This window comes from Marmota marmota, unplaced genomic scaffold (assembly GCF_001458135.2).
Source record: "Marmota marmota marmota unplaced genomic scaffold, marMar, whole genome shotgun sequence".
Lineage (NCBI taxonomy): Eukaryota > Metazoa > Chordata > Mammalia > Rodentia > Sciuridae > Marmota > Marmota marmota.
This window is the reverse complement of record NW_026000254.1, coordinates 69,589-80,526: the sequence shown is the minus strand read 5'-3', so window position 1 is coordinate 80,526 and position 10,938 is coordinate 69,589. Positions and strand designations below refer to the sequence as shown.

The following is a 10,938-nucleotide window of genomic DNA, read 5'->3' as shown; positions in this document are numbered from 1 at the left end:
GCTCTCGTGTAATAGACAGATTTCTCATACAGAAGAATTCTAATTACTTTAGATACTTTCCTCTCGAGGAAATGCAGCATAACTCCTCACTCCTTAAACATTAGCTGCATATAGTGGCTTCTTTCCAAAGATTACAGGAGCACAAAAAAGGACTAGCTTTAGAGTGAAGAAACCTACAGACACTACTTCAGCCATATGATCAAAGTTAACATCAACAGCAATAAATCATGTTGATAATACAAGCCCTTGATATGATATGATTAGAATAGCATTTTACTTCTGTGGTCTTCCTCCCATGTTGTGGTTTGAATCTAGAAATATCCCCCAAAGAGCTCATATGTTAGGCAATGTAGCAAGTTCAGAGATGAAAATATTGGATTATGAGAGCTATAACTTCATCAGTGGATTAATACATTTGATGGATTAATAAATTGGAATGGACTACTGGGTGGTAATGGTAGGCAAGTAGGGCATGGCTGGAGTAAGTAGGTCACTGGGGATGGGCCTTGGGACTCTTGTCCCTGCTCCTCCTTCCCCTCTGCTTTCTGGGTGCCATGAACTAACAGTTTTCTTCCATCATGCCCTTTCATCATGATGTTCTGCCTCATCTCAGGCCCAGAGCAATGGGAGTAGGCCAATCATGTACTTGGACCTCTGAAACTGTGAGCCCTAAATAAATTTTTCATCCCCTAGTTGTTCTTGTCAGGTACTTTTGGTCACAGAGACAAAAGGTAACTAACACTCTCTCTTGTTTAATCATGAGAAAAACATCAGACAAATTCCAGTGAAGGGATATTCTACAGAATACCTGACCAGTACTTCTTAAATATTGATGGCTCCAGATTATCAAAAACAAGGAAATCCTGAGAAAGTGTCACAGTCAATAGGAACTTAAGGAAACATGACAACTAAATGTAGTATGGTATTCTGGATGAGATCCCGCAGGAGACAAAGGACAATGAGTTAAAACTAAGGAAACTTGAACAAAGAGTGGACTTCGGCTAATCATAATGTGCTGATACTGGTTCATTAACAGCAATAAATGCACCACAGTAAAGATGTTGATAATCAGGGAAACTGGCTGTGGGGTATACAGGATATTTCTGTATTGTCTTCGTAGTAATTCTTTAAATATAAAACTACTCTGAAATTAAAATAAATATATATATTTAAAACCCTACCATATCCATCCCCATGGTACCTTCTCATCTGAGGTATAGCTTCAACTTCCTCACAGCTTTTTCCTCCCTCCCATCCATTCTCCTGACAGCCAGCAGAGGGCTGTCTCTAAAACGCAAATCTGACCTTATCTGAATCCTTCCTGCAAAATAAAGGCGTTAGATGGAAAGTTCGGGAGATATATTGTAAAATACCGACCCGAATATTTGTCTAAAAGTTATTATAGTCCAGACGAATGTGGGAAATATTTCTGGTGTCCGTGGAAATAAAGTTACTAGGTCCAAAATTAAATACAGCTCAGTCTTTCCAAGGTTTTCCAGACAAAGCCTGCTTTTCAGATGCCCAACTCCCGACTCCTCACCCCATCGATTCCCCACCCCACCGCACAACTATAGAGTGAATTCCCTTTGTTCTGCCTTTATCTGTATAGAAACTCCTCAGCCTCAGCCCTCTTTATTCCTGACTTCTCCCTTAGGTCCAGCTACAGGGATTCTGCACCCCCACCCCCCAAAGACGAGAGCGCGCTCCTGGATGATTGTGTTGTGATATCCGGACCGATATCGTAGCTTTTATTTTTTTTACTACGTAAGAACGAGAAAAAAAAATGGATTCTTCTGGCTTCCCCACGCCTAGCTAACACTAGGCCCCAAGAAAGACTTGACGCACTAGAAATGAACAGATGAATCACCGAATAAATTAAAGTTCAGGCTCAGAACATCTCTTTGCGCATGCGTCAAAGGAAAGGCGTGGGAAGCTCTTTGCTACCTGGCTGGGTCTAAAGCGACCGCCGCGACAGGGAGGGGCTTCCTCAACCTCACCCTGCGATTGGTCAGGATGGTCCGCAATGGTCTGACGCAACGCCTTTGCGGCCTGGAGGAGCTTGCCCCAGGTCTGCAGAACCCCCAGCAACTACCATCTTGGAGGCGATTGCGTAGGCTAGGAGGCTTCGTGCTGGCCTGTTGGAAGACTGGCCGCTAGAGACTGCACACTAGGGCGGACAAAAGACTCGAAGCGGCACTTTGAATTTGCTCAGTTTTATTAGGATCATCAGGGTTCACAGGGAAAAGAGGCGGGACTTCTGGGGGAGCGGGGACAGGAATACCGCAATGGCAAAGCGGCCTTGCATAGACACCTAGGCGGGCTAGCGGCACGGTGAGGGGGGAGGGAAGAAGAAAAGGATGGAAAGAGAGAGACTTGGTAGAACAGGGTGGCAACAGAGCCTTCAAGGCTACTGCACAGCTGCGATGAAGGCCACAAGGACCCTCTCCGCTTTGGGATCAGGGTGTCCACTCCACAGGAAGAGGGGCTGGGGCCAACACTAACAAGGAGAAGGGGGCTAGAGGGGCCCTGACCAAGGCATCACAATAAATACGTTTAGCAGCACACAGAAGCCTGCGGGAGGAGGAGGGCCAAGAAGGGGGAGAATCTCCCTTCCCCCCTCCCAAAATAAGAACTCTGCAATTACTAAACCATAAAAATAAACTTTAAACCCGTGTACGAAGTCGGTCACCCCCCAGAAGTGCAATGTGGAGCCGCGTGGCCCTAGCTGAGGGGGTGGGAAACGGGACAGGGGGAGAGGGATACAGAGAAGAGACCCCCCAAAAGGGTAAGATGTTTATCCGGTTTTCCCCCTCTTCCCCGGGTTGGCCCAAGCGTTTGGGACTTGAAGCACCTCCTCAATGTCAGAATCTTCTGAATCGATTTCACTTCCTTCCTCCACGTAGCTTCTTTCCTCCTCATAGCTGTCTTCGCTTTGCTCACTGCCTGCACAGGGGAGAGAGGCAAGGAAGGGGAAATCGAGGAGGGCAGTTAGATGTCACTCTGAAAAGGAACAGAAGACACAGCCAGGGCCTTTGAGGGGCCTGGAACCACTTTCCAAGCGCCTCTGCTTGGAAAAAGCAGCTCTGTTTGTGTCAGCACATGCCCACAGACTCAATCCCACAGGGGGGGGGGTAGGAAGGAGGCATGAAGGCAGGGTGGGCTCCCTGCCTCTGTCCTATCAAAATTGATACATTTCTGAAAGTAGCTTTTTTTTCTGTCCCCTCACCCCCCATTCCTCAATCTGGCTCTTCCTGAGTTCAGACCTCAGCTGAATAAACCTATTCATCCCCAGGCAGCTCCCTCACTTCTTTTCCCCAGTCTGGTGCAAACAGGCCCCAGTCTGTCTTTTTCAGCCCAATTCCCCACACCCACTACCACCCCAGGGTTGGGCAGACAGCTCTGCCTCCCATTCTTGGACTTGCCATCAGGTGGGAGAAGAGGACTGACAACTACCTCAGTTCCCCTACCCTACCTGAAAAATAAATCTAAATTGAGGCCACTCACTCATCCAACGCCATTACCCTTGATGACCCACCCCTGTCTGAAATGATGTTTGTCAGGGAGCCCATGGCCAAAATCTGTAGGAGTGGTTGGTTTTCTCACCCAGTCTATCTCCCTCTCCACCAGGTGGGGGCGGGAATGACACTTCTCTTCTGTCTGCTTAGAATCAAACTCAAATACCTCCTTTACACGGGTTTAAAGTTTATTTTTATGGTCTTCTGGGTCAGAACCAAACTTAGGAGTTACCTCAAATACTTATCTCTCCCTTAAACCCCCTTGTGCAATCCTTCCTCATTTCCCAAAAATGTGTTCTTTGATAATTTCTGTGGTCAAGAAGTTTAAACATGTTGAGATCTGCAAAGTGAAATAGGTTTTTTTTCACAGTAGGTTTTCTTAGTCTTTAAGGTGCTAATATGTGTGATTCTATAAGAGGAAATTATTGTATGTAACATGTATGACCACTGAACCCTTCTGTGAGGACCAACTTTCAAAACTGATAAAACGGTTCTCAGGAGACAATTTTGGAACCCTTGCCCAACAAACCATGCATTTTCACTCTTCTAGGTCCTTGTTCACACTATCCATTCCATGAAAATGCTCCACAGTGCTCTTTATTGGGAATGCAGCTTCCAATTCAAGTATCACCTCCTTTTTCTAGCTCTCCCACCCTCTTCCCCACTCTTGAGTTAGAATTAGCTGCTCCATCCTCTAAGCTTACAAAGGAAACTGTCACTTCACCTTCAGCTGCCCAAACAAGCCTGGGAGTTCTCACAAGACCAGGGAGCTGGGTACAGAGTGCTGAACTGTAATGTATTTGCCACTTTTTTCCATGTATGTGTGTGTGTGTGTGTGTGTTTACTTTTAGTTTTCCACCACTATCCCCTATATTTTTGTCTACTTTTTTGTCTTTTGCTCTGTTACAACCTAGAACAGTTCTATCACCTAGAATTGAACTTTTTTTGTTTGGTTTTGTTACATTTATAAATTAAATGCTCTCTGACCTTCCTTTATTTAAAAAGCTGCATAGAAGGTTTTTTCTTTCCTTCAGAAGAAAAGACAGTGTTAGTAGCTGGATACCCTGGTTCCAGGCTTTCTCTGAGAGAAAAGAGTCTAGCTCACCTTCCTCACTGCCCTCCTCCTCTTCTTCTTCTTCCACTGAGTCTTCAGAGATGATCTCTACCTCATCCTCGTAGTCATCCTGGTTGGAGCTGTTATCCTGATCCTTGTCAAAGATGTTAATATCATTCTTGTAGTAGTCAATGTCTCTGTCGTCATCATCACTTCCCTCATTGTCACCCTCATTGCCATCATCATCACTACCCTCATTGTCACCTTCATTGCCATCATTGTCTTCATCATCACTGCCCTCATCTCCATTGTCACAATCACTGCTGTCCTGGTTGTTGGCACTGATGGCAAGGTTGCCACTGATGCCTCGGTTGTCACTGTCCAGGTTCTTGTTGTCACTATCAACACTCTTGTTGGGATTCTCATTGTTTTCAGGATTCTCATTTTTGTCGTCAGTGCTCTCATTGTCATCAGTACTCTCGTTGTAAGTGGTCTCATCATCAGCACTCTCGCTACTGTCAGCGATCTCATTGTTGGGGTTCTCAATGTGGTTAGGGCTCTCACTGTCACACAGGCTCTCATTGATGTCAGTTATCTCATTGTCAGTGGTCTCGAAGTAGTCGGTGGTTTCCATGAAGTCAGAAATCTTGATGTCATGAATAGTGTCATTGTCAGTGGTCTCATCAATGTCTGAGATCTCGCTGAGAACGTCTCCCATGGCATAATAGTCATTAGCGTCTTCCATGATCACCATCTCAAATTCATCCTTGGCTTTACTGTGGGGAAGTTTCAGGCTAAGTATGGGGTTAGTGGGAGATAAACCCAGGGAAAACACTGAAAAATGGTAAGTAAATGGGAAGGCAGTAGGCTACAAGGGCTCCTAGGAATGATGTTAGGCTAGGAAGAGTCCCATTTCTGCCCTTGACTATGTAACCCTCAGGCCATTTCTGGGAGTCATTCTTCACTTATAAAACATTGCACTAGATTATCCCAAAGGTCCCTTGCAGCTCCATAAATCTTGTATAACACTAACCTAGTCTTTGCTCCATGTCCAACAAACCATTTCTCAACCACCAATTCCCCCATCACCTTTCCTTCTCTTCTTGCTTCTTTCTGTTTGCCCTGTAGCCCCCTTCTCTCATGTAGTAGCGTAGAGGGTTAACCCACAGGTCATTCTTGATAATCTGTTGAAAGAGAAGGGGAATAGAGCCATGTGTATAAGTGCCAGACCTTACATCCAATTCCCCAGACACCCAGGGAAAGTCTAGCAAAGCCTTCTCTGCAAATGCCAAGAGGGTCCTCACCTCAGCAATTCTGTCAGCTTCTGGGAGGCTGTGGTTTGAGAACCAGCTGAAGAAGCTGTGGCTGGTGTCCTGGTTCCTGCGATTGTGGGCCTGGGGTTCCTGGCCCCGGTGCCAGCGAATAGGGGTGGAGTGAGACACCAGCCGGCCTATGGGAAGAGGAGGCCATAGAAACAGGACTGGATAAGGACAGACAGGGGATTTACCTTGGGACCACGACTTACCCGAGCGGTTGCGCTGGAACTCCTTGACGATCACCATGTTTGTAAAGTAAGGGTTTGTCTGGAAGTATAGCTTCATTTTGTAGCCCATGGAGATATGTCTGAGATCCTGTACCTGCTCAGGGTGGTGGCAATGGTGGAATCTTTTCCCCCAACGGTACCTCCCACCCCCCCTCACCTTTAAGGACCAGATTCCTTGGTGTTCCTCTTTGGCCTGACCTGAAGATTGGTCAAGTAGCGGAAAATGTCTTCATCTCGTTGGTTGATCAAGATTGAAATTCTGGGGTGGTTGAGGAACTGATGAGTGGAGCAGTTTAGGTCAAGGATTAACTGTTCAATGTGAGGGAGGGAGGGAAGGCCAGGCAGGGCAGAGCAAAAGAGAGGCTGGAGCAGGAGGATTTCTTCTATATTGATGTGATATGTGTAGAGCAAGCATAGTTTATAAAAGCATACTTTTATTCCCATGATACAATTTATGTGATGAGACCCTGTGTTTATGTAATGTTAAATCTGTGTTAGGTAGCCTTGCCATGGTTCATATTTGCTATGTGTCTGGGTGCTGAGGATCTATGTCCATGTGATATCTCTGGATGCTGAGGGTATGTGTACACAAAATACTATGTATCTGGGGGCTGAAGGCCCCAAGTGATGATGTATCCAGTTACTGAGGGCCTCTAAGTGGGCGTCAAGGGTCTGCATCCACATGATGTTGTGTGAATGGCTCTTAGAGTCTGTGTTCAAGTGATGCTATATGTCTGTGTGCTGAGAAGCTATGGCTACATAACACTGTCTGGGTGCTGAAATCTTGTGACTACATGATACTGTATGCCAGTGTGCTGAGGGCCTGTGATCACATGATATTTATATCAGGATGCCAGGGGTCTGTCTCCATGTAATTCTGTTAAGATGTTAAACCTACATGTTCCTAACATGTTACATGTATATGTGTTCCCCAGGGATGAGCTTAACAATCAGGAACAGTGAATGGGATTCTTCCTATTCTCTCTTTTCCTTCAGTTAACCCCTTGATCTCCATACCCAGGTAATTCTCTCCTGGCCTTTCAGAGGCTCCAGCCCCTCCCAAATGCCCTCTCCTCCATCCCCTCCCAACTCTAGCTAGGATTGAGGTCTCCTAGTGTCTAAGTAGACAACTAGGCTTGCAGAGCCCTCTGTGCCTTAAACATCCTCTCTGGGCAGTTTCTCTGCCTTTCTCCTCCCTCTTCACTGTCTGAGTCAGTTCATCTTCTGTATGCCCCTCCCCTTCTCCTTTCACCATCTCTGGTCCAATTTTTCTGCTGTGCTCCCCTGTTACCCTCCCCCTTTCACTGTTTGTGATCCATTTTTTTTAATGTTATGCTTCTCCTCTTCCCCCACTCTTCCCATATGTGGTCCAGTTTTTATTGTGTGCTTCCCCCAACATCTCCAGTCCAGCTTCTCTGCTGTTTTGCCCTCCTCCTTCCATCCCTCTTCTACCCAATCTAGTCAGTCTTCCGATAGGGGGCTCACCCCCATCTCTGGCCCTTCCCGACATCCCTTCACCCTTTCTGTCCCTCCCCCATGTCTCCTTTTCTGTCATGGGTTTCTGGCCCATGAGTATCGATGAGAAGGATACTGCTTTGACCCAGAAGCCTGGGATGTGCTGAATGATCAGGTCTCTGCGCTCCAGGAAGGGTCTTCGCATCTGGATGAACTTGCGCTTGAGACGCAGGAAGGCCTTGCCTGCCTTGATGTTCACTGCCTCCAGGTCCATTTGAATGCTCTCCAGTGCCTGCAGGATGCTTTCCATCCTCTCAGCATTTCTCTCTTTGCTTTCCTTCACCTTCCTCTGCTTCCTCCGCCGCCGCCGCCTTCTTCTCCTCCTCACACTTTCCTTTTCATCCTCATCCTCATCTTCCACTATGATGACAGCCTCCTCCTTCCTCTTTGGACCGACTAACATCTGGGGCCCCCACCCCCCTGAGCTACAGGTTTCTAGGGCCTTCTCTCCTGCAAGGCTGCTGGGCTCTGCAACCTGAAAGTCAATTTCCAGGCTCCCCCCAGAGGCTTCGGAAGGGGGGAGTGTTTCCAGGCTCCCTGTGGGAGGGGGCGACTCCCCATACCCTGACTCGATCGCAGGATCCCAGCCGGGACCACCAGCACCCAGGGTGAAGTACGCGCGGATCCCCCCCTCCTCAAGAATGACATAGGGTGGCGGTGGGGGCAGCGCGGGGCCCAGTCCCACCCTCCTCATATCAGCCAGCACCTGTGCCGCCTCGGTTTCCTCGCGGAGCCTCGGGCGCTGCTGGGGTGGAGGGAGAGGCAGTCGCAGGAGCGGCGGTGGCGGCGGCGGGGGAGGCGGCGGCGGCGGATCGCGCTGAGGGGGCTCCGAGCCGCTGAGGCGGCGGGTCTTGGCCGGAGGCCCCTCATCCGGGCGGTCCATGGTGACCGCGCTCACAAGCTCAGGAGATAGCACTAGCTCCTTTGCTCTTGGCCGGCCGCCGCTACCAGTTACACCTCAAGTGCAGCCGCTACGCCTCACGCGACCAGCTCCGCTCACCGCCTCGCTCTGGCGTTCCCTCCCACAGCGATTGCCCTACTCCCTCCGCGCCAATCGCGAGGCCCCGCCCACTGCCTGACACAAGGAGCCTACCTGCCTCATCATTGGCTACCGGCCGCCGCGGCGGCGCTCGCGTTCCTGCGACCCCTGCCCGCTCTCACGCAATCTGCTTGCCAACACTACACATCATCACTTTGCGATTGGCTCTCCTCAAACCCGCGAATCAGCGGGCTAGCTACCCCGGCGAAGAGAGGAAAACTGCCTAACGATTGGTTGCGAGGAAAGCTAGGGGAAGAAGCCCCTCTCCCTCACTCTTAAAACGTTTATCCAATGGGAAAAGTACCAGTGGTTCTGAAGACCAAAAAACAAGACGAAAAACAAACGCAGTGAGCAGGATGTGCTCAAATAAAATCGAAGAGCCTCGCTATCGTTCCCCCACCCCCCTCTCCTCAGCAACTACGCACTTCTTAAATCTGCCCCTTCCCCCATCTCCTGCTTCTGCCCCCGTGGTCAACTCTAATGTATCCACTTAGGGTGCCGGCTGCCCTAGCGCTCCTGCAGTTTAGGCATTCAAGGTCTTTGATTTGGGGTCTAAGTTTTGACGTGGCATTTTCCATCTCTGCAAAACGGTTCTAGAAACAATACTTACACAAAAAAAGTAACTGCCTCTGCGTCATAAAAAATGATAGCGATTCAGCTCATCTGCTAGATTTTTCTAGGACTTTCTATCTCTTAATCTGTTGAACAGTTCTCTTCCCTTCCATCCTTTCCTCCGTGTATACTGCTTTTAATTATATCTTAAGATTTTGTTTTTGACCAGAGATGGATGGTCTTTGGCGAGGCATGGTGGTTAGTGGAATTCTGGCTTTGGGTCTGGAATGAGTGTGACCCTCACATTGTAACCCTAATCAAATCACTGCACCTCTCTGAGCTTCTTCTCTAAATTAGGCATCCCTAGTTCCTAAAGAGATGTAGGTAGCTTCCCATTGCAGCCTTGTTGTGGTAGCAAAGAATGGAAGTGAACCTAGGGATCCATCACCAGGGCAATGGATTGGAAAAATGTGATATATGTTTAAGATGGACCACTAAAATGAATTAGATCTATATATAGCAATATGGCTGGATCTCAAAAACATAATGTTGAGTGAAAAAAGAAACAGAACAAGATTTATAGTACAATACTGTTTATGTAAATTAAAACACACAACAATACCATATATTTTACACAGATACACATATGTAAAGAAACACATGATCGGTGGATTGGAAGGACAACGTTAAATACACGAGTGGGTGCCTATGTGGAGTGGGGGAGGATGGGATCAGGGATGGGTGATGAAGGGGACAAAACAAAACAAAAAATAAAAGGGCCTTACATGGACCAACGATGATATATTGTGCCAAGAACTGAGGAGTATGGTCCACTCAGTTCTGTGCACCTGAGAGAATAAATAAATAAATAAATAAATAGTAAATCAAGCGTGCAGGGAGTAGGCCAGCTGGGTAGACCCCAGACCTGCTGCACCTGCCTCTGAATTTAATCAAAGTTGACCAAAGTCCCAGCTGTATATAGTGGATCCTTGGGAAAGGCTCCTAGCCCAGACTGAGCAATTTCTCCAGTGCCTTTACTTTGGGGGGGCATTTCCTAACCCCATCAGTTTCCCCAATATTTTATCCCCAATTCCCTTTCCCCATTCTCCATGGTCATCCAATTTCAAGAACATCTTGTTTGAGTTTGAGGAAGGGGACTGAGACTCCAGGCTTTGGGAGGAGAGGGGTTCTCAAGTACCCTGCCTTTTTCACCTGGTGCTCAGAGCTTGGGCCAAGAGAGGATGATCTTATACGATGGGAGTCAGCCCTCTTTCTAAATACATACACATAATTTCCAGGTTCTATCTCCTGAACACACTACTTCCTGCTGCAGGCACATACTCTAGTTTGTCTCCTCTCAACTAGATGGATGTGTGTGTGTGTGTGTGTGTGTGCACGCGAACGCACATACAATGTACACATCTCTGCATACAGGCATTTACTCATATGTGTGCACCAGGCAAGTTCTCCTCAGGGGTGTCTCCTCACACAAAGTCACACAGACACATCCTGTCTTACTCAGTCATACTTCCCCACGTATGGTCACACAGACAGGACACACACACACACACACACACACAGTCAGAAAGAGAAAACATCCAATATAGCATTGTTCATTTCGTTTTTCCATTTACAAAATCCAATGGTGAATCCAGGCAGTTAGAAAAAAGAAATGGAGGAAAACCCTCCTGAGTGTACCCTATCTACCCCCCACCCCCTT

At 47.7% G+C, this 10,938-nt stretch overlaps 1 protein-coding gene across 1 annotated transcript; it reads right to left on the bottom strand.

Annotated features, from left to right (window-relative positions):
* Nucleotides 1–2,197: 2,197 nt before the first annotated feature.
* Tspyl2 (TSPY like 2) lies at nucleotides 2,198–8,666 on the bottom strand. The gene is made up of 7 exons (XM_015506551.2): nucleotides 7,704–8,666; nucleotides 6,311–6,388; nucleotides 6,095–6,206; nucleotides 5,874–6,019; nucleotides 5,659–5,753; nucleotides 4,621–5,345; nucleotides 2,198–2,943 (listed from the first exon to the last, which is right to left on the bottom strand). The coding sequence occupies exons 1-7, from the start codon at nucleotides 8,508–8,510 to the stop codon at nucleotides 2,795–2,797; spliced, it is 2,112 nt and encodes a 703-aa protein (XP_015362037.1). The 5' UTR covers nucleotides 8,511–8,666; the 3' UTR covers nucleotides 2,198–2,794.
* Between the last annotated feature and the right edge of the window lie 2,272 nt (nucleotides 8,667–10,938).

Bases quoted from the DNA above. Each gene is read 5' to 3' on its own strand.
- Tspyl2 (XM_015506551.2), bottom strand. From the start codon at position 8,510: ATGGACCGCCCGGATGAGGGGCCTCCGGCCAAGACCCGCCGCCTCAGC. The intron at 5,754-5,873 runs GTGAGGACCCTC...CTCTTTCAACAG, and splicing joins AAGCTGACAGAATTGCTGAG to ATTATCAAGAATGACCTGTG. The intron at 2,944-4,620 runs GTGAGCTAGACT...TCCCCTGTGCAG, and splicing joins GGAGGAGGGCAGTGAGGAAG to GCAGTGAGCAAAGCGAAGAC.